General features: G+C 44.0%; 1 protein-coding gene and 2 pseudogenes across 1 annotated transcript; 2 read left to right on the top strand and 1 right to left on the bottom strand.

Annotated features, from left to right (window-relative positions):
- The first annotated feature begins 1374 nt into the window (after window positions 1-1374).
- On the top strand, window positions 1375-7608 carry LOC125515203 (putative disease resistance protein RGA3). The gene is made up of 6 exons (XM_087529646.1): window positions 1375-1574; window positions 1649-1805; window positions 1895-2012; window positions 2177-3232; window positions 5421-7554; window positions 7601-7608. Exons 4-6 carry the CDS (start codon window positions 2192-2194, stop codon window positions 7606-7608), a joined length of 3183 nt encoding a protein of 1060 aa, XP_087385772.1. The 5' UTR covers window positions 1375-1574; window positions 1649-1805; window positions 1895-2012; window positions 2177-2191.
- Window positions 7609-14330: 6722 nt separating this feature from the next.
- Window positions 14331-14469, bottom strand: LOC125531618 (small nucleolar RNA Z247; annotated as a pseudogene).
- Window positions 14470-21851: 7382 nt separating this feature from the next.
- Window positions 21852-22696, top strand: LOC147963631 (putative pentatricopeptide repeat-containing protein At3g25970 pseudogene; annotated as a pseudogene).
- Window positions 22697-23771: the final 1075 nt, after the last annotated feature.

The raw sequence follows: 23771 nt of genomic DNA, 5'->3' as shown, positions 1-23771 counted from the left end.
TTAGCAATGTTTATACTAGTGATTAGGTCTATAGATCCGAGTGCCTTTTCATGAAAAGAAAAGTATGTTTCATGTTGGCAGAAACCATCCTTTTTTTCATCTTTTCAGCCAACTTTTGTAGGAACAAAAATTGGACGAGTACTTTAGCAAGCCAAAGTTGACTTATAAGTAAGTCCGATTCAGCTCTCAGGTGTATCTCCTCCTGCCTGCAAAAAATGTTTTGTCAAACAAAAAAATTTAGACATATACATATTCATGCCCAAATGTTATCCGCAAGCGTTTTGGGTGAAGTCCAAGCATTTTGACCGGTAACAAAAAAGCAAGTTGAACGCCTGAATATTGTTTCGTTTGCATGAAAATTGTGTCACACTTTGAGCATTAAAACATGGACATATAAAATGGGTTCAGTTTTTTAAAAAGTGTTTGCTAGTACTTCTAGAGATCTTATGTTTATCACAAGAGCAAATGTCCGTGTGTGCCCGCGTGTATGTATGAGCGCTTGCGTCTGTACTATGTTTGAAAAAGACCAAATGCCCCTGAAACCAAACATATACACGTCCCGGGACTAATTTAGCAAGTTCGATAGTTTAATAAGGACTAAAATAAAAGTTGAGCGAAATAAAAATATGTACTTTTATTATCAACCTGATTCTTTTTTGGGAGAAAACCTTCTTCTCTTTTGGACTGATGAAAGTCTGAAACGAAGTGAAATCGGCGCCACATCCCCATCCCCATCTGCTCTGCCGCCGCCGGCGCTCCACATCCGATGGCTCCTCCCCGCATCCTCTCCAGCTCCAGCTTCCTCGCCCAAGCCCCAGCCCCAGCCCCTCCCCTTCCGCTCGCCGCTTCCTCCTCTTGCGTCTCCTCCTCCGGATTCATGGGGTGCGCAGCACAAGGAGGCTGTTGCAGCCGCCTCCGGGAGAAGCAACGGCGACGGCGGCAAGCGCAAGGTGAGCACCGAGCAGCACCAACTCGCAACTGGGCTTCTCCATTTGTTTTTATTCATTTATTTATTGTTGGTTCGCATCGACACCCACCCCCGACGTGTGAAATCGATTCCGAGTCCTCTACCTGCTCCGTTACTCAAAAGCCAATCAATCCATTCAAAATGCGTACTACGTTGTTGTCTGGAGTGGCTTGCACACATGCATATGCGTGGGGCGAGCAAAGATTCCTGGCCGCCGCAGGCGTGGATCTAGATGAGTACTTTAACTTCATTAGCAAAAAGAACAGCAACCACTACATGTACTGCAACATCGTTAACATTAGGCAGCGTGGATCTAGAGGTGGGTTGAAGTTAATTAACTCTTGATGATTGTTGAATCTCGAGCTATGGCCGGTCGATGTCGACTTTAGCTTGGATCTAGAGGTGAATTAAGGTTAATTAACATTGGATGACTGTTAAATATCGAGCTATTACCAGTCCATGTCGGCTTTAGCGCGAATCTAGATGATAACCCACCCAACTGCTACTTAGTAAAAATGGTAAAATGCAAAGGCATCTTCCTCCCAGTGAACTCTGCATACTACTGCCTCCCAATACAGGCCCATCTCTTCTTTTGAAGGGAACACAGGTCCATCTCTGCTAGCAAGCCGTTCTGCATCATTAGGAAAAATTAACCATAAATATTTCTCTACCCATCTCTAGGGTGCAAGAGGACGTGTTTGCTCAAGCGATTTCTACGACAAGCAGCCATGGCTCCCTGGTCACTTGGTGCATGCGGCGATTTGTGCGCTTTTCTTTAGAGCAATCGCTGCAAGCAAAGGCTTCTCGATCTACGCTCAGCTCATGCTCCCTATTGCAGGTAAATCTCTTACCAAGCTCAGGGTTATCTTTATCTGCCTACATTTTTTACGTTTGGAGAGCTAATTTCCCTTTGGCTTATATACGCAGTGCTCAATCCGTTTTAGATCTTCACCAGTACGAGCAGCAGGACCCAACATCCATCCATCTTGAAGTTAATATTGGATCCCCTCTGTTTAGCTGGCTTTGCTTACATCAATCGATAAAGGTGCCTCAAGTTTGCCTATTTCTGTTGTTTCTCATGCTTATAAATTGTTCACCATGTATTCATGTTAGCATTCTAGTGCAGCCCTTCCCTGTCTTTTTTTTCTGGAAATCTTGATTAGCTACAACGAATGGTGGAGATGATATGTTGGTTCATCTTTGTTACAGCAAAAAGCAGCAAAAATGGCGATGGTCCTGGATGCTTTTGCATCCTACGTGCAAAATATGCTCACCGAGATGGTGAGCGGAGAGGTGCACATGCTGCTAGGAGTCACAGACGAGATCGAGAAGATGGACGTTAAGCTTAAGGATCTCAAGAACTTCCTTGCCGACGCTGATAGGAGAAATATCACTGACAACAGCGTGCAAGAGTGGGTGGCCGAGCTCAAGCGTGCCATGTATGAAGCTGCCGACATCCTCGACCTCTGCCAGCTCAAGGCCATGGAGCAGGGTCTGTCCACTAAAGATGTGGGGTGCTTCAACCCCTTGCTCTTCTGCATGCGGAATCCCTCCCATGCCCACGACATCGGCACCCGTATCAAGGCGCTCAACAAGAGGCTCAGCATCATCAAGGAGCGAAGCGCTGCTTTTAGCTTCATCCCTCTTGGTTCCTATGAGGATCGTAGCAGCAAGGTGCAAGCCTCTCATTCTGGAAATAAGAGACGCGAGACATCAGGGGTGTTTGACCGGTCAGGTGTAGTCGGAGAGAAGATCGAACAAGACACAAGAAAGCTGGTTGAGATTATGCTGAGTGAAAAGGAGGGCAACACCAACATCATGCTGGTCGCTGTTGTTGGTGTCGGCGGAATCGGCAAGACCACTCTTGCCCAGAAGGTCTTTAATGATGAAGCCTTGAATTCGGAGTTCGAGAAGATGATATGGTTGAGCATCAATAAGGACTTCGACAAGGTTGAGTTGCTCAGGACAATCATCACACAAGCCGGGGGAGTACATGGTGGTGAAAAGGCGTTGGCTGTGCTTCAGCCAATCCTTGCCACTACCTTGAAAGGGAAAAAGCTATTCCTGGTGCTAGATGATGTTTGGAACCATGAAGCATGGGATGATGTGCTTAAAGCACCCTTGGCTAATGTCGTGGCTCGAGGTAGCCGAGTCCTTGTCACTACTAGAGATGAAAGAGTAGCTCGAGGGATGAAAGCTGTGCTTCCATACCACCATGTCGACAAGTTGGAGGAGGAGGATGCCTGGTTATTGCTCAAGAAACAGGTTTGTAACTAAACTCCATGTATCTTCATCAATTACTAGCTCCATGCTTAATTTTGAGTAGAGATAGCAAGGCTATTCATAGTGGGTTGACTCTTATTGCATGATGGGTGTCTATATAAAATTTTCCCAAGGCATAGTTTTCAGAGATTTGTATCTTAGCCAGTTCCACTTAATAAGTTGTACCGTCATTCTAGCTTTTGTATGATGTCACCTTAGATTTTCTTCCAAGGCATTGCGATAACTATGGTACCGCATTGGTGTTTTTCCTAATAATTTGGTGCCCTCTTTACTTTTGAGGTTACAAAATGGTACATTCAAGACATGGACACTATAATTATGCCACCACACAAATGCAAAACCACATGGGTGTGCTCTGAGTAAAAAAGGAACGATACTTTAAGCCTAGCCATCGAATTCATTATGGGTTGATAAAACTGGACAACCTCACTACCACAACACTAGACCTCATGCTCATATACTCCCACATGTATCATTTTTCATGGTAAATTGAAAACAGTCGCATGACCTCTGTTCTGAAAGAGATGTACCTTTAGAGTTGAGCACAAGAATTAAGTGTGTGAGTGAAATTCCCATATTGTTCTTTACCTTTTACTCACAAGAGCTGTCACCTCGGGAACACACTATAGCAGGCACTAGCCCAAGCCATCAGTAGGATAGCCTGCAGCTTGTCAGTAGTTGGCGTCGGAACAAGAGGGCCCTAGTGCATCGATCCTTGAATTGTACTGCATCTAGTATGGAGTTTGGAGTCCCCACTATAACAGGAGCTAAAGCTTTGTATGTTAATCTCAAGCTACTAACAAAGATTAGTCTCGTCCCTAAACTCTCTCATCCTCTGATCCACACAAGCTCTAACAAGAGCATTAAGTTACCTTGTTTCCTTCCAAAATCTGGGCTACCATCTCTCTTTAAGAGATTATTTTAATTTTTGGAATGTTAATTTTGAAATTTATATAGTCGCCACCTGAAATGCAATTCCAAGCAAAATTGTTAATTACGATGTAAAGTAGAAATGCAAGAAACTAGCAAGGTGGTATTGTTTCCATTCTCGGCCTTTGGCCAAGATTCAGTTGTGTTCAGCTGGAGGAGTCAATAAACAAACAATAATTGATATGTTAGTAATACTGGAGCCCAACCCTATTGCTGGTCGCTTCCGTGATCTCGACATCCAAATCGTACACGGAGGAAGGAGGTCACCCACCAAGCCATCTCCTGCCTCGGTACTATTCCCATCTTTCACCATCCCCACCTTCTCATCCACCGCAAATGTACTAGCGGCGTTGTCGTGCCGTCAAATCATGGTGGTCTCACCCTCCCCTATCTCGTCCTCCGCAGATCCTAACCATAGGGGCTACTCGCTCCCGCCGTCCAGTACCAGCCCACTAGTTGTCTTACCCCCACCCATGGTCGGCGACGATATTGCCCCGCCCTAACTCTAACACCTCTACCACTGCACCAAACCATCCGTCTAAATCCCCTCTCAACAACGGTATCCCAACAAAAGACCCGCTAATCTATTGTAAACAAATTTACTGAAAATCGTTAATCAGCTAGAACAGAAGATCCGCTAATCTTGAAAAAAAATGTTCAAATAATATATTGCTCAGAACATAACATGATACGCTTTTAGTTAGAAAAAAGTTAATGAGCTGAACAAAAATCAATATGAACAACAATTTGTTGGGCGAATGTGTGTACAATCCAACACCGAGGTGCCTTCATGGATACAAAATTTTGATTCGTATTGAATTAATAATATTGTAAATTACATTATGGGGTTCCTTAGAAAAATCATGCTTATTTGGAAATGTAGATTGTAAAAGACATACATAAAATTAAATTCAAAAATAGATGAAACCCTTCAGTGCCATGCAATATTTCTCCACACAATTAAGGCTATAATTTAGTTAGTGCTATAGATGATAAACATATAAAGAATTCCGGTTAAAAAGAAAGTAAAAACTCATCATCATGTTATGGTGCATGTTTGATGTTTGATGTTATGGTATTTCGACTCACATCAACGTCTCACTTATCAGTTCCTTCACTTGACAATTCAGTTTAGGTAGTACACTAACTGGTCCTTTTCTTTCACGAGCTCATTGTTGACTATTATTCTTGTAGGGCAAACTGCTTCTTATGGACTTCATTGGCTTAATCTTATTTACAGGTAGTCTCAAGTGAGGCAGATGCGCGTGAAATTGATATTCTCAAGGACACTGGGTTGCAAATTATAGCAAAATGTGATGGTTTGCCTCTTGCTGTGAAAGTAATGGGAGGACTCTTGTGTCAGAAAGACAAAAAATATCATGCGTGGGAGATGGTTCTGCATGACTCCATATGGTCGGTATCTGAAATGCCTGAAGAGTTAAACCATGCAGTACATTTAAGCTATGAAGATTTGCCGCCTTGTATCAAACAATGCTTTTTGTACTACTGCCTTCTCCCTAAAACTGCATTGTTCTTTCGGCATAACATCATTGGCATGTGGATCAGTGAAGGATTTCTTCACAGCTCAGAAGACTTGGAAGAATTAGGAAGGGAGTATTATAAGGAGTTGATATTGAGGAACCTGATAGAGCCAAGCACACAGTACACGGATCAAGATCTGTGCAACATACATGATGTTGTTCGCTCGTTTGGTCAATTTGTGGCTAGAGATGAAGCACTAGCAGCCCACAGTGGAGAAACTAGTTTTGTTAGCAAGCTTAAAGCACAAAAGTTTCTTCGATTATCTCTAGAAAGCCAAGCATTGGAATCAGATGCGTTAGACTGGAGTTCCTTACAAGCACAGCAGACATTGAGAACACTAATATCAGTTGGCCACATAAATATGAAGCCTGGTGATTCTTTGGTTAATTTTCCATGCCTACGTACTTTAGATATAAAATCTGCACATGTTGTAGCATTGCTTGAATCTTTGCATAAACTCAAGCACCTGAGGTATTTGTCCTTGGAAGAAACGGATATTTCCAGTCTACCTGATTGCATTGGAAAGATGAAATTCTTGCAGTACATTAGCCTAAAAGGATGCCACAGAATTGTGCAAGTTCCACATAGCATTGTAATGTTAGAGCAGCTAAGGTATCTCGACATCAGGAGCACAAATATAAGTGACATACCTAGGGGGTTCAGTGTTTTAACAAACTTGAGGACAATACATGGTTTTCCAGCTTGTGAGGATGGTGATTGCTGCAGTTTGGAAGAATTGGGTCCTCTTTCTCGGCTCAAAGGCCTTGGAATAAATAGATTGGAGAAGGTAACTGCTTCCTTATCCGCAGCAAAGGCAAAGCTTGGCGAGAAGGTGCATCTTACCAGGCTAGCCTTAACTTGTGGTAGTAGACTGGGAGACGATGGGCTGATTAAATTTGAAGAAGAGCAACAACGAATCGAGCAGGTGTTTGATGAGCTCTGCCCTCCGCCCAGGTTAGAATATCTTGAGGTCGGTGGATACTTTGGCCGATGGCTCCCAAGGTGGATGATGTCTTCATCAGTTATGCCCCTCAAGAACTTGAGGATTCTGTTCATTCAAGACCTGGCTTGCTGCACACAGCTTCCTGATGGCATGTGTCAGCTCCCCTATTTGGAGTTCATTAAGATCTTCCGTGCTCCAGCCATCAAGCGTGTTGGACCAGAATTCATGCAGCCCTACCATCAGCACAGTCCTCGTCCTTCCCAGATGGTGGCAGCATTTCCGAGATTGCATGAGTTCTATTTAATAGGGATGGTGGAATGGGAGGAGTGGGAGTGGGAGGAGCAAGTGCGAGCCTTTCCTGTCTTGCAGCGTCTTATGCTAAGCCGCTGCAAATTGAAGTGTCTTCCTCCTGGACTTGCCTCCCAGGCAAGGGCTTTGAATAAATTGTCCATATACCATGTCCAGGGTCTCATCTCTCTAGAGAACTTTCCCTCTCTGGTTGAGCTGGATCTGAATCAAGTCCTTGACCTGGAGATGATCACTAATCTTCCAAGACTGCAGAAGCTTACCATCAAATACTGCCAAAAGATGAAGGCGGTGGAAGGTGTTCCTCTGCTCCAGAGGCTCTTTCTCTCGGATAACAACATGGAAACAATCCCAGAATACATGGGAGGTATAAACCCAAGGCAGTTGGAGCTATACTGCAGCCCAGCGCTGCTAGCTTCCATAGCTGTGGGAAAATCTGGCCCTGAGTGGGACAAGTTCAGCCATGTTGAACATGTCAAGACGTATGCAAGTCAAGGAGATAATTCAAGGAAATGGTATGTCTTCTACACAGCTAAACCCTACAGCTTGGAGACAAATGTCAGCGTCTCATTCGTGTCCAGAGGTAAATTAGCATTCGTGGTTCATCTTAATTTGTCTATCTATTCTAGTTATTTGAACTATTCCCTTCGTTTTCTACCTTCGATCAGTATGTTGGAGTTTGAATATATTCCCAACTATTCCTTTTGAATACACCCTTCTAAAGTAGGACAAAAATAATATGTTAGTAATGTCAACATAGATGTATTATTTTACCGGAGTAATAGATTGATCGGCTTTTATCATTTTGTAAGGGATAAACTGTTGGCCAATGCTACTTTCTGATTTTTCCAGAGTCCATCATTTGCTAAGTTTATGTTGTTCGTACTTGTTTCTGTGAATTCTGGATCTCACTATTTTAGCTCTGTTAGTTGAGCTCTGGCCTTGCAAGTCATGGATCCCATAACCACTTTTACGTTTTCTTCTAATGCAGGAACCTTAACTTCTTTTGAGGACACACAGAGATTTGAGTCTGTCTTCAAAATGACAAGAAAAACCTTTAGCTACATCTGCAGTTTGGTGATAGGGCCATCAATGAAAGATATGAACAGGTACACCTTTGTTGACGGGAGGGTACTGTCTTTAGAAGATTGGGTAGCCGTTGCTCTGAAAAGGTTGCAATCTAGTGAGCCAACAGAGATCATAGGATCCTCTTCTGGTGTTAACGAGTCAACCATCTTGTTGGTAACTGAGAGGTTTGTTGCTAACTTGCTCAAGCGAGAAAATTTCTTGCGCTGGCTAGGGTCCAGAGCAACGGATAAGATCAAATCCATGTTTGGCAAGATCTACAATATGCATAACTGTTGTGGTGTTATATGCACAACTCATGTCCCATTTGTAGCAAAGTGCGACCATGAGAAGAAACAGAGCACTCAGATGCAAGTCGTGGTTGATCCAGGAATGAGGTTCATGAACTACAAGGTAGATAGCATGAACCAGTCGACCCTTTTGCAGGATTCTGAAATCTTCGAGTGGGCTAAGATGGGCATTTGGCTGAATGGCAACAAGCTGAAGGTATCAGTAGATGGATCAGAAATTGGGAAATACATAATTGGCGATGAAGGATACCCTCTTCTCCCATGGCTACTCACACCTTACCAGGAAGAAGACCTCTCGGATTCCAAGGTGGAGTTCAATCGGAGACACTCTGCAACGACAACCTGTGCGTTGAAGGCGATGGCTAGGTTCAAAGGCACATGGAAGTACCTGCAAGAAGAGACGTGGTGGCCGGTCAATCCCGACAGTGTAGTTAAGATAATCCGTGCCTGCTGCATGCTGCACAACATAGTCATAGATATGGAGGATGATGCAGCCATGCCGAGGTCTACATCTGAGGATTGGGACTACTGTGAGGAAGTGCGCCAGTTAGAAAATGAGGACGCTGTCTGGGCAAGGGATATGCTGTCGCAATACTTCTTGACCACCATGTCATCCAAATCAGGAGGTGAACCAACACAACTTCTCCTACATCTTAATTTGTTCATTTGGTTGCTATGTCCACTAAGTTGTCATAATCATTTCCTCCTGCTGTTTCCATCCTTTATATGTTTAGTCGGCCCGGTGGATGTAGAGGAGAACGATGAAGTATCTGCAACAGGCTCAGGGGATGAAAGCAGGGAACAAGAAGCAGAGACAACAACAGCAGAGGAAGAGAGACAATGTTAGGTACATTTTCCCGCTTCATTCTGTTAGGTACATGCTGTGCTTAATGTCTTGGTATTCCCTCAATTCCAGCAATATCAAACTAGCAGCGTGTTAAGCAGAACAGTAGTATCTACTAACTGAAACTCTTGTGTAGTTTGTTTAATAGCATTATGATTCAGACAAAAATAAACTTAGCTGCTATACTATGCGCGGAAATAAAGTCCGTGATATAGTAAACCCTGGTGCTTGGCCACATATCTGATATAAATTAAAACCTTGGTTTGATCAGGTGAAAGGGAAGCCGGCATTGATCCTGCTGGTTGGAGCTTTAGGATGCATGAATCCAGAGAAGCCCTAGCAATGGAGCCAGAGACTAACTTGATGCTGCAGCAGGAATTGAAGACAAGTACCTAGCAATGGAACCAGAGACAAACTTGATGCTGCAGCAGGAATGTTTTCTTAAGTTTGGTCATCTATCTATTAGGCAAAGACAAGTACTATTATGTAGTCTGTACTTTATGTGTGTGCAGTAAGCTTTAACTGAGAATGTGGCTAGCTGCTTGGACACTATCTGTAGTTTTCATCCATCAGTTGATGCAAACTGACAATGTGTGTGTTTGGGCCAGTAGTTTTATCCAATGCAAGGCCATGTGTTGAATTCCGTAATGCCAAAATTAGCTAGAATTTCAGAGAAAGAGGGCCGCAGCCCCAGTTTCCATCATTGTTATAACACCGTTTCTCTGAATTGCCACACACAACCCAGTAATCAACAACTTTCTGTCAGTCATAAAGCTGAAGCAGAAGAAACTTTCTGTCAATCAAATCATGTAAAAGGACTAAATCAGCATCAACTCAGAGCTCCGGTTCACGGAATAATAATCATCTAGGATAGCCTCGTATCTTGTGTGCGATATGCGGGAAGCGTCTTGCCTCGTTAGAGGGACGCGTTGCGTGTTTATATGGCAGGGGCGCACCTCCCTGAATAACAGCGCATACATGAAGTTGTTGAGGTTACAAACTTGGAGAAGAAGGGATAAAGGAAGGAGAGTTCCGTTACAGAGGATATGTGAGGATATGTCAACCGAAACTACTTAAACATCTATCCCTATATATATCTCTACAATGCGTGTTTAACACGCTCCCTTAATCACAACTTCATCAAGTTGAGATTATGCTTGAAGTCTTCAAAACTCCGTGTGGGCAAAGCCTTGGTAAACCCGTCAGCAACTTGATCTCTAGAGTGCACAAACCGAATGTCAAGTTGCTTGTTAGCAACCCTTTCTCTGACAAAGTGGAAATCTATCTCTATGTGTTTTGTCCTTGCATGAAACACATGATTAGCAGATAGATAGGTAGCACCAAGATTATCACACCACAAACATGGGGCCTTGGTGTTTTTCACACCAAGTTCTTTAAGAATAGATTGAATCCATATAATTTCTGCTGTTGCATTTGCCAATGCTTTGTATTCTGCCTCTGTACTTGATCTAGACACAGTTGCCTATTTCCTTACACTCCATGATATTAGGTAAGACCAAAAAAGACTGCAAAGCCACCAGTGGAGCGTCTATCATCCAGACTGTCTGCCCAATCAGAATCAGAGAAGGCACTAACCAAGGTAGATGGTGACTTGCTGAAATTAAGACCAATGCTCAAAGTATTTTTGACATATCGAACTATACGTTTAGCAGCAGTCCAATGAACAGTGGTGGGTGCATGAAGAAACTGACATACTTTGTTGACAGCAAAAGAAATATCAGGCCTTGTCAAAGTTAAGTACTGCAATGCACCGACTAGGCTCCTGTATTTAGTGCTGTCCTCTTTGCTTAGAGGTGTACCTTCTGTAAGAGACAATTTTTCAGAACTTGACAAAGGAGTGGGTGAGGGTTTACAACCTTGCAAGCCAGCCTTTTTACCAAATCAGTGGCATATTTTTCCTGGGAGAGATGAAGTCCATCATCATGTTTCTTCACTTCAATCCCTAGGAAATAATGAAGATTTCCAAGATCCTTAAGAGCAAAATCTGTGCTCAAGTCCTTCAATAATGCAGTTATTGCTTCATCAGATGAACTTGTAACAATAATGTCATCAACATAAATGAGAACAAATATGGATGTGTTCAATTTATTGTAAATGAACAGTGAAGTATCAGACTTGGAAGGAACAAAACCGAGTGTCTGCATTTTATGACAAAGGCGTGAATACCATGCCCTTGGTGCTTGCTTTAACCCATACAGTGCTTTGTCAAGTTTGCATACAAATGAGGGTGCTTGTTCATTTTCAAACCCAGGAGGTTGTTTCATGTATACTTCCTCTTCCAGAACACCATGCAAAAACGCGTTCTGTACGTCTAGCTGCCTAAGACTCCAACCCCTAGACACAACAATGGACAAAACAAGACGTATGGTTGCAGCTTTAACAACAGGACTAAAGGTGTCCTCATAATCTATTCCATACCGTTGCTTAAAACCCTTGGCAACAAGTCTTGCCTTGTATCGATCAATGGTTCCATCAGATTTCCTTTTTATTCTGAAGACCCATTTGCAATCAATAAGATTCTTACCTTGTTGTGGAGGGACTAGATGCCATGTGTTATTTTTCTCAAGTGCCAAATATTCTTCCTTCATTGCCTTTTTCCATTTTTCATCACCGAGTGCTTCCTCAAGCGTACTTGGCTCACCCGGTTCACCTGTGAAACAAACTAGGCCATATTTTGTTATATGTTTATAATCAACAGGCTTGATCACACCTTGTTGCAGCCGAGTTTGTCGTTGTGATGGTGCAGCCAGATCTGTGGCCACAGAAGATCCTGAGTCAGGAACAGGAGTTCTGGGCGCTGCAAGTTCCGAGGCAGATTCGCCTCGTGCTTGCCCCGGATCCTCTGTGGCTTCGCCCCGTGACCCAAATGCTGTAGGCGCTGCAGAAGATCTCGGCCTCCCGACCGGCTCGTCAGGAGCACTTGATTGCGCGGGCCCGCGCGAATCAGCACCGGATTCAGCGCCCGTCAGCCGCGTCTCGACGCGCTGCTTGTAGCAGCACAATTCGTCCGGAAAACGCCTGCCGCTTCGACCACCCGGGCGCTGCCAGGTGTCGAGCGCTGAGTGGAGAGGAGCGGGCGCGGGGTCGCCTCCAGCTGCGGACGGGCACGTGGCACGCGCGGAGTCGCTGCCGGTCGCACGAGCGGGCGGACCCGCTGTCGGTTCTGACGCGTCAGCCCGCGCGGATCCCGGTGCAGATTGCCTGCGCTGCTGCTCCTACAGCGATCCCGAGGCGGATCCAGCACACTCCGAGGCAGATTTGCTCCCCTCCTCGTGACACATGAAATATGGCACTTGGGGATTGATTTGTGCATCATTTTCTTCTATGTTTTCACTTCCGTTTTCTCCTGCATCATCACAAAGCTCATGAGCATGGTTAGGAGGGTTAGTCATCATTGGATCATCACATTTATTTTCTCCCCCGTGATCAAGGCCGGATAGATGAGGTGGCAAAAGAAGTATTTCTTGACGGAGTCTAGCACCGGCATTAGGATGAAGATCAGCAAAAGGAAATTTGGTTTCATCAAAGACCACATCTCTAGAGATATAGACATGGCCGATGGAGATGTCAAGGCACTTGACACCTTTATGAAGTGGACTATAGCCAAGAAAAGCACATTGCTTTGAGCGGAACATGAGTTTACGATTATTGTAGGGACAAAGATTGGGCCAACACGCACAGCCAAACACACGAAGTGACTTGTAGTCAGGTTTGACATGAAGAAGCCTCTCTACTGGAGTCTCATTATTGATAACACGACTAGGAAGCATGTTGATGATGTGGACAGCCGTGAGGAAAGCCTCATCCCAAAACTTGAGGGGCATGGAGGCGCCGGCTAAGAGGGCTAGTCCTACCTCAACAATGTGTCGGTGTTTACGTTCTGCAGAGCCGTTTTATTGGTGAGCGTGAGGGCATGATACATGGTGAGAAGTACCAAGATTTTGGAAGAAAGAGTTCAACTTTTCGTACTCTCCCCCCCCCCCAGTCTGATTGAACAGCAATAATCTTGCTGTCAAACTTGCGCTCAACGAGAGCTTGAAAGTTTTGAAAGACCTGAAAGACGTCGGATCGTTTCTTAAGAAGATAGATCCAGGAATATCTGCTGTAGTCATCTATAAAGCTCACATAGTAAGTGTGTCGACCAACAGAGCTAGGGGCAGGACCCCAAACATCAGAAAAAATTAATTGCAATGGTTTTGCAGACACACTAGTTGATAGAGGATAGGGTAACTGATGACTCTTAGCACCTTGACATGAATCACAAACTGTTTCAATATTGCGCTCACCAACAAACGAGAGCTTATTTTTCCTAAGAAATCTTTCAACTAAAGAAAAAGAGGCATGGCCTAATCGATCGTGCCATCGGGTTGACGAAAGCTTGGCAACACCGTAGGCTCGTTTATTGAATCTTCGACACTCCGGAAGCAATGGGTAGAGCCCTCGAACGCATCTACCTCTATAAAGCACTTTCTTCGTTGCTTGATCCTTGATCAAAAAGAAAAAAGGATGAAACTCGAGAAAGACATAATTATCAATGGCAATTCTATGAACGGAGAGAAGATTCATACTAGCACTAGGGACATGCAATTTTTTTGAGATGAAGGTTGCGATGGGGAGTTTTAATAACTGTATGACCAACGTGACGAATCCTCATACCTGTACCATTGGCAGTGTGGATCTGGTCCTTGCCGCGGTATTTCTCCCGTGTGGTCACCTTCTCAAGATCGCTGGTGATGTGTCCAGCGGCCCCACTGTCGACGTACCAATTGGTGTCGACGCCGTAGGAGCCGTCCGCAGCTGCAGCAACTTTGTCCTCGTCTTGGGAGTCGTAGTCATCTTCATCGTAGCGGTACCAGCAGTGTTTGGCCGTGTGCCCAAGCTTGCCACAGATCTGACAGCGAGGGGCATCCAGACGAGACTTGGTGGAGCTGCCGCCATGACGAGGTTTGGAGTTGGGGGAGCGGCCGCCGCGGGAGTTGGAGGAGCCACCACCGTTGATGTTGCCTCCAGGCCGCCCTTTGGTGCGGGGAGAGCCACGACCGCGACCACGACCGCGAGATGCGGCGTTGGCCGAGGACTTGAAGCCGCCGGAGGAGCCATGAAATTGGGCCATGCGCTGATCGAAGTTGCTCAGCATGGCATAGAGCTCATTGAGGGCGACAGGCGTGACGCGGGCATCGAGGGCGGAGACGAGCGGCTGGTAGTCGGCGTCCAGCCCATGGAGGATGTACAAGATCAACTCGTCATCCTGGATGGGTTTTCCGGCGGCGGCGAGCTCATCAGCGAGGCCGCGGAGGGAGGCGAAGTAGGAGGCAACGGACTGGTTGTCCTTCTGCGCGTTGATGAGCGCAGTTCGGATGTTGTTGATGCGGCTGAGGGATTGGGACGAGAACATGCCCGCCAGAGCCAACCAAAGTTCACGCGCCGTGGTGATCGCGGTGACCGCGACCAGGACCTCCCTCGACAGCGTACTCAGCAAATAGCCGAGCACCTGTTGGTCCTCCCTGACCCAAATTGGGTGGAGAGGGTTGGGCTCAGAAGTCTCCTTGCCGTCTTTGTCCTTGGTGACGTGGAGTCTGGCCGGTTCCGGCGAGGTGCCGTCGACGTAGCCGAAGACACCGGCGCCCCGCAGGTGGGGTGTGACCTGCGTGCGCCAGAGCACGTAATTCGTGAGGTTGAGCTTTTCGGTGACCTGGCCGTTGAGGCTAGGTTGGGAGGCGCTTGATGAAGACATGGCTATGGCACTAGATGGAATCGGGATAGCTAGATGGAGAGAGGAAGGGCTCTGATTACCATGTGCGATATGCGGGAAGCGTCTTGCCTCGTTAGAGAGACGCGTTGCGTGTTTATATGGCAGGGGCGCACCTCCCTGAATAACAGCGCATACATGAAGTTGTTGGGGTTACAAACTTGGAGAAGAAGGGATAAAGGAAGGAGAGTTCGGTTACAGAGGATATGTGAGGATATGTCAACCGAAACTACTTAAACATCTATCCCTATATCTATCTCTACAATGCGTGTTTAACATCTTGTGCATCTTCAGCGCCATCTCAGTCGCACCTGCCCCACCGCCTTCGACTCCAGCTTCGGCAACACATTGTCCCAGCAACAGCTTTCTCTTGTTTGGGGCACAGCCGCCTCCATCTTATTACATGTGGTACAACAACTGTTGTCGTATAACCTGCATCCCCAATCAAATGGTTTTGCAGAACACTTCTTCTTCGGCACAATCCCTTGAACACATCAACGGACAAGATCTGTTCATACCCCTTCATAATAAAGGGTAGGATGGTCTTTCTAGAAAATACGACGCGGAGATCTGTCACGTTTTAAGTCTATCTTCGGCCAGCCCATTAGTGAGTATGTACGGTAGCACTGATCGAAAATCCAAAAAAATAGTGACCCTGCTAGGCATCGAACACAGGATCTCCGGCGGTTGTAGAACAGCTGATAGCCAACTCAATCATCATAATTACGTGATATTTAAGGAGCGCAGATATTTATCACCTAGAACGGACGTACTGTAGGTGTTTTTTTAATTAGAAATACAGTAGCAGATCAAAATTGGTATTGTACAACTGGGCCGGACATTCTATCTAAAGTGTATTTTATAGCTAAAAAAACTAATGTATTTTTCATCTTTTGGAATATTTTATGAAAACATGAATATTTTTAAAGATACAAAAAAATTCAAATATTGAACTTCTTTTGGAAACTCATATTTTCTTCAAATTTCCGATCCTCTTTTATGAAAAATACTTTGATTTTGTGAATATTTTTCAAATTTTCTGAACATTTTTTCAGAATTGTCAACATTTTTTGAAATTGCAATTTTTTTTCGAAAAGACGAATAATTTATAAAATTTGTGTACATTTTGTTGAAAACATGAGCAATTTTTAAATTTCTGAACAATAAAAGAATGCAAACAGTTTTAAAACTTGACGAGCATTATTCTAAAACACAAACATTTTTTAAAATTTACAAATATTTTTCAAATATACTAACATTTTCAGAAAACATTTCTTATTTTCTAGGGCCTAAACATTTTTTGTTGCAATTATTTTCGTTTTTATTCTCTTTTTGTTAATCCATTTTGCTAATTTTAAACTTTATTCGAACACTCTTCATTGAACATGGTATTCTTTGAAAATTTCTAACCTGCCCCCAAATTTTGGAAGCAAGTGGGCATGCCCATGTTAGGCATCCATGCTTGGTCTGAATGACTTGAAATGATCCCAACTTTTTCCACTAGGTGGGCATGCCCTCATAGGCATCCATGCCAGGTTTGAACAATTTTCGACACCGTATGCAAGTTGCGACACATCGAGCCTTTTTTCTGCATTTTCTTACCGAGAAAACTCTAGAAAAAAATACAAAACTTGTCGGAAACCAAAACAACTTGTCATGGTGTCTTGAATTTGTCATACGAGGCAATGAAAAAAATTATGTCCATTTCAAGGATGCTGAAAAACAACGTGCTCTCTGACATACCCTTCTAGCCAACCTAAACACCTTCCGTTGAACATGGTGTTTTCATGGACATCCTTGAAATTACCACAACTTTTGCCACTAGGTGGAGATGCCCATGGTAGGCATCCATGGCGGGTTTGAACTACTTCCGACACCATATGCAAGTTGCGACTCATCTAGCCATTTATCGACCTTTTTGACAGAGAAAACTTTAGAAATGCAAATCTTGCCGAAAACCCAAGCAACTTCTATTGGTGTCTAGAATTGGTCATACAAGCCCATTGAAAAAATAATATTAGGGGCATGGATGCCTACTATGGGCATGCCACCTGCTGGCAAATGTTGGGATCATTTCAAGAATGTCTAGAAAACACCATATTCAACGTAGCGTGTCCGAGTAGTCATCCAGGCCAGGTTTGAAGGAAAAATGTATTTAAATCATAATTTATGTAGATACTTAAAACTGTCATTTTAAGTTTCTAACAGAACTAACAAATACTTTTTTAGAGCATTTAATAAATAATTAAATAAAAATTATTAAAATCATAATTTAAAATAGTTACTTAAAACTGTTATTTTGGTATTTCAATATTTTGAATAGATTTCAAAAAATATTAATGTTTAAAAAGGAGAAATGAAAATTTTAAAAAAAGATAGAAAAACGAAAAAAATAGAAAAGTAAAAATAAAATCTTAGGCCTTTCCCAACTAAGCGACGACATTGGTCCTGTTGGGCGACTATTGGAATTTGTTCGGAATTTAAAAAATGTTCTCATTTAAAAAAATCACAAATTGGGAAAATGTTTGGGAAAATTTAGAACACTTTTTTTATATCATTTATTTAGTCTCATTTCTGAAAAATGTTTTGGAATTTAATATTTTGTCCGTGCTCTCAGAAAATTTTTGTTTTCACAATTTGTTCATGCTTTTCAAAAAAATTATTCGCATTTTGACATTCTGAACGATCTTTTAAAGATACAAACATTTTTGAAATTACCTTACAATTTTCGAAAATTCAAATATTTATTAATTTATGAACAAAATTTGGAAATAACAAACCTTTTCAAAGTTTGAATAACATTTTGAAAGCGTGAGCATTTTTTGAAAAATAAATAAGAATCATAACAGGAAAAGGAAAATACATAAATAAATAAAAATAAATTACGGAAAAAAAGACCAATTCACAAAGTGTTTCTAAAATCTTTTTGAAATTCCCAGCCCATCCATTACTTAATGTGTCTAGCTTTATATTGGTCATCAAAGTTATCCTGTCGGAGTGGTTCTGGACGCACGTATTGTTTTAAGTGATCGTGGGTTCGATTCCCTGCTCGTGCCATCCTTGTTCGCTATTTTTAATCGCACGCCATCCCAGATGGGCCGGCCCAAGTAAGCTGCCCTGCGTATACGTTTTTACAAAAGTAGATATAAATTGTGAAAAGTCCATACTACCCTTTATACATATTGCAAGGGGGGTTGTACCGAAGCGGGACTCTTTGCCGAAATGTAGATGTCATTGGGATGTTTCCATAAATAAAGACCGGAGCATGGCAGCGCACAGCATGCTAACACCTGTAAATTCGAAAGACATTGCTCAGCCATAGCGTGATCAACCTGACAATGGAGGATCATTCGACACTATTTACTACTGCAAATTAATTGATACGAGAAAAGTGAAGAAAAGTACATTCATCTTAGCAACTCCAGCACAACAGAGTCATCTTTTTTTTTTTGCTGGCTTGTTGGTTCAAAGTGTGATGTCAATTCTCATGTACTAGTAATCAACTTGTTCAGACGTAACGAGTCCCATTTGACAGTAACTTACCACTACCAATTAACTGGTATGAGGAAAAGTAAAGGATATAAGATTGGTATCCTAAGACAATTCTTCCTAAGATCAGCCTTCAAACTTCAGTAGTGCTAAAACAGAGTCATCTTTTTTCTTTACTCTTTTTGGCTTGTTGGTTGGTTTGAGACAGGACGAGGATGTAGGCTTGTTGCTTTAATATGACTCCAGAAATCAAAATCTAGGAGGAAATCAAGATGAGCTGGAGACTTTTGGCAGCAGATGGACACACCTGCACCAGGCATGTAATGTAACTAGTCAAGCTGTTTTCCATATAGGATGGTCAAGCTCCACAATTTTTTGATTTTCTGAGTAACAACATATATCCCCACTTGCCGATGGAACCCAAATGATGCTGAGTTGCTTCCTGACTACGGTGATCATCAATTACGAAAAATGAATCACAATCTGAATAGTCAGTCAGGTGTATGTACTGAGGGAGTGAGCTAGGACAGTTTTAAACTCTAGTACTAACTTTCATTGTTCTCTAAAGCTAAAGATGATTATAGTTTACAGCACAAGATATCACAAGCAAGCACAGGGTGGGTAAAACATCACCGAAATTCAGATGATTATAAACATCTAAATTCAGTTAAAGATAAGATACACAGCCCGATCTTTGACCCATTATAATATTTTTCTCCTGCCAAGGAAGTGGCCTGTTTTCCGGATTGTCAAAAGCCATATCATATACCCCCTCGGTCCCACAATGTAAGACACTTTTGCAAGCTATTTTAGCTTCCAAAAATGTCTTATATTATGGAACAGAGGGAGTAGTAGACAAGATTAGTAGTACTGGTAATATACTTCTGCCCAATGCTAGAGCAGGTCTTCCCAACTAAGATCCTAATTAACATTTCTAAGTGCCTACACAGAGTTCCCCATGGAGAACAGCAGTAATCAAGTATGTCTGCTAAAGCAACATCAGCCACAACTTTCCGTCAGTCATACAGCTCAAGCAGAAGAAACTTTCTGTCAATCAAATCATGTAAAAGGACTAAATCAGCATCAACTCAGAGCTCCGGTCGACAGAATAATCACCTAGGATAGCCTTGTATCTTGCGCATCTTCAGCTTTGGCAACACATGGTCCCAGCAGGTAGTAGCAGCTTTCGATAGTATTTACTACTGCAAATTAATTGATACGAGAAAAGTAAAAAAACAAAGTACCTTCATCTTAGCAACTCCAGCAAAACAGAGTCATCTTTCTTAGCTGCCTTGTTGGTTCGAAATGTGATGTCAATTCTCATGTAGAAGTAATCAACTAGTTCAGACGCAACGAGGCTCATTTGACAGTAACTTACCACTACCAAATTAGCTGGTATGAGAAAAGGTAAAGGATCTAAGATTGATATCTTTAAGATAATACTTCTAGGATCAGCCTTCAAACTTCCGTAGTGCTAAAACAGAGTCATCTTCTTTTTTTTGGCTTGTTGGTTGGTTTGAGAAAGGAGGAGCATGGAGGCTTGTTGCTTTAGTTTGAATTCAGAAATCAAAATGTAGGAGGAAATCAAGAGGAGCTCTAGAGTTTTGGCAAGAGATAGATACAGATGGACACCGGCACAAGGCATGTAGCTGGTCAAGCAGTTTTCCACATAGGATGGTCAAGCTCCACAAATTTGGGATTTTTCTGAGTGACAACATATATCCCCACTAGCTTATGGAACCCAAGTGATGCTGAATTGCCTGCTCACTACGGTGATTATTAATTACGAAAATTGAATGACAATCTGAAGAGTCAGTCAGGTGTATGTACTGAAGGGGCGAGCAAGGATAGTTTTAATCTGTGGTACTATATTTCATAGTTTTCTAAAGCTAAAGATGATTATAGCTTACAACACAAGATATCAGAAGCAAACACAGGGTGGGTAAAACATCACCTAAATTCGGATGAATACAAACATCTAAATTCAGTTAAAGATAAGATACACAGCCAGATCTTCCACCCATATACTTTCTGAAATGAAGTATGCTGGCAGTGATAATTCAGTTAAATATCTAAACTAATCTTTTTCTCCTGCAAAGTATGCCGGCAGGCATAACTTAGGGGCTCTGCGGGCCAGGGGCGGCGCGGGTCGCGGGCGGCTGCCCCTGCCGTGGCCTTCTGCCGGCGGGGGTGGCGGCGTGACAACTGGTGGGCTCCCTCTTCCTCCTCTCAATGGCTGCTGAGCGGGGCAAGGGGGCGCAGCGGTGGGTGCCCGGTGAGACCGGTCAGATCCGCCCGGATTTGGCCCTGGCCGCTGGCGGGCGGCTCGGAATGATGGCTGCGACATCGTCGTCGTGTTGGTGGTGGTGGTGGCTGCATGGGGTGAGCTGCGACGGCATGGTGGCGGCTCACGATGGTGTGCTTGGCAAGTCGGTTGCGGCAGCGGCTGGCATGTTCCGGCGTCGGCTGGCGCGTAGGCGGCTCGTGTCGGCCTTCGATTCCTCTCCTTATCGTCTGGACGCTACTTTCGTCAAAGAGTTGGCCCTCTCCCAGCTGCGGTCCATTGCCCGTCTCACGCTCGGTGCAGCAGGACCGAGCTCGTCTCGCGCTTGGCAGCAGGATCAAGCTCGTCTCGCGCCCGGCAGCATGACCGAGCTCGTCTCTCGCCCGGCAGCAGGACCATGCTCGTCCTGCATGCGGTGCCGCAGGACGGGGCAATGGAGGCCAGTTTGGTCGGCCTATTGGGTCTCGGCACTGGGGCAACCTAAGGGTGCGAAAAGGCGGGTCCTTTCCGCTCGTGTTTTTGGTTGGGGTTGCTCCATGGGAAAATCAGATCCTCGGATCGGGTGGTGGCGGCGCTTCGGTGTCGTCTCCTTTCTGAAGGCATTGCCTTGGAGCCCACGGTTCGTCATATGCGGCTTCATCTCTTCTTCCTCCTCTTCTTCCTCCTTCTTACCCTCTTTCTAGCATTTTATCATACACCTTGTGTGCAACTACCACCAGAGAAACAAAGCACAAAGGAGCCGGCTGTCGCTGCACTGTTGTGCACCCAGCCGTTTCGGGCGTCGCCACCGGCCGCATAAAGTAACCTCTCCCCAGCTCCTCCGCCCGCTCCCATCCTCCTCCGCCCGGAGGCTGCTAGATGGGTGCGGTGGTGCGGCGTGCTGGTGCGATGAGGCGTCCACGGAGGCGACAAGCTGCGTGTGGTGGGGTGTCCAGTCCACGGAGGCGGCGACCCGGGTCCTGCGAACTGCACACGACGGTGACCTGGGCGGCGGTGTCCACGGAGGTGCCGAGGTGAGCGCCGCAAATCGCTGGTAATGTCTTTGCTGCGACCGCATTGCTTCACATGATACACGAAATGTGGCCGCACGAGGGATGCTCGTCGGGTGTTTGATGGAATGCCGGAGCGGAACACTGTTTCTTGGAACGCACTGGTTGCCGGCTATGTGGAGTCTGGGAAGGTTGCTCCAAAAGTTCAGCTGTTTGTTGAGATGGAGAGGGAGGGGTTACGTCAAGACGAGGCAACATTCGCCGCGTTGCTCACAGTGGTCGATGACTCCAGTTGTTTCTTCTTTCTTGATGCACCAGCTGCACGGGAAGATTGCCAAATATGGACCAGCATTGGGCTTGATTACTGGAGCTCAAGGTTCCTTTGGATCATATTACATTTGTTGGCCTGATTACTGGCTACAGCCATGCTGGTCTTTTAGACGAAGGTTCAGAAATCCTCAATACGATGGAAATTAGGTATGGAATTCCTCTTCGGATTGAGCATTATGCATGTGTCATTGATCTGTATGGGAGGGCTGGGCAGCTTGACAAAGTAAAAGAGCTTATTGACCTTATGCCATTTGAACCAGATGCCATGGTGTGGATGACTCTTTTAGGTGCTTGCAGAATCCATGGGAATATGGAACTAGCAAGTGGTTATCTATTGGAGGCAGAGCCTAGACAGCACTCCACATATGTTCTCCTCTCCAGCATGTATTCTGGTCTTGGGATGTGGAGTGATAGAGCAATGGTACAGAGGGAAATGAAGAATAAAGGATTAAGCAAAGTCCCTGGTCGGAGCTGGATCGAGGTGAAGAATGAGGTGCACTCTTTCAATGCAGAGGATGGGTTGCACCCAATGATGGATGAAATATATGAGATGTTGAGTTTGTTACTTCACAATTTTCCCATGCACCTGGTGCGTCAAGAAGCAACTGGAGCCATCGACCGCTGTGAGCAACTCGCCTCTTAATATTTTTATTATCCTTTTACATTTGTGTGCATCAATTCTACTCTTCGAGTTTAGAACCACTGTCTGTTTATTCATACATGATATTTTTGATTGGCCGCAGAACTATCAGATTATGGGCATTAACCAGCTAGCCCCTGTTGGAGATGATTGGGCACACTTCTCTTCTATATTATGTCGATGCACATTCATCTGGCCTGATTGCTAGTGGCAGTGAAGACCGCTCTGTCAATATATGGAAAGGTGATCTCTTTTGTATGCTTTGGAAAATTCATGTCAAAATGCAGTTATACTTTTTATCGGATAGGATTTGTTTATACTTATATCTTTTCTATTGAACAACTCTTGAAACCCTGACCTTTCCACTGTGGGCACTATCCATTCTACAAATGGATTTGTTTAAATAAATGTCAAATTGTAGTAAAGTCAATGTTTCCTTGTCTATGCTCCAGTCTATTACAAACAAACAAAAAGATAGTTCTAGTCTGTGATTGCACTTCCCCTTAAGCAGGGACTTCCAACATAAGCAGATGATCCTACAGATCTTTGATCTTAAACATATGAGTAGTTGCAAACTGAAAAGTCACTATGATACAAACCATGATAAGAAGTAAGAGTTACCTGCTAGTTGTTTTTCAGCATTTGGATTCTTGCTTCTTCCTTTGACTAGTCCATGACCATGAGCATCTTCATTGGCTTTTCTTGGGAATTAGGATGTTAATCAGTCGATGTTCCATTTTATTAGTTATGTCAAAGTTTGAGCTACAATTGGCTTAATGCTTCATTGCAACTGCTTGGAGAGAAGATATTCCATGTCTTCCTCTTGCACTGATATCTGACAATCTGTTACAAAATAAATAGGATGCAATCGATGCTTTCCTGCAAAAACAAAACTTGCCAACATACAAGCCAATGCCTCGGCTTGGAGTGAGGATGCCACTTTCACAGACACGGCACTGATAGCCATCTTGATTGAACACGGGAATTCGCAAACCCACACTGCCGTCTTCTTTCCAAGCCGCATCAATAAAACACACCTGTATTTATGATGGAAATATGTCTTGTTCCAGGGATGGTG

Source organism: Triticum urartu, chromosome 6A (genome assembly GCF_056163025.1).
Source record: "Triticum urartu cultivar PI428250 chromosome 6A, HENAU_Tu73, whole genome shotgun sequence".
NCBI lineage: Eukaryota > Viridiplantae > Streptophyta > Magnoliopsida > Poales > Poaceae > Triticum > Triticum urartu.
This window is presented reverse-complemented; position numbering and strand designations above follow the sequence as displayed.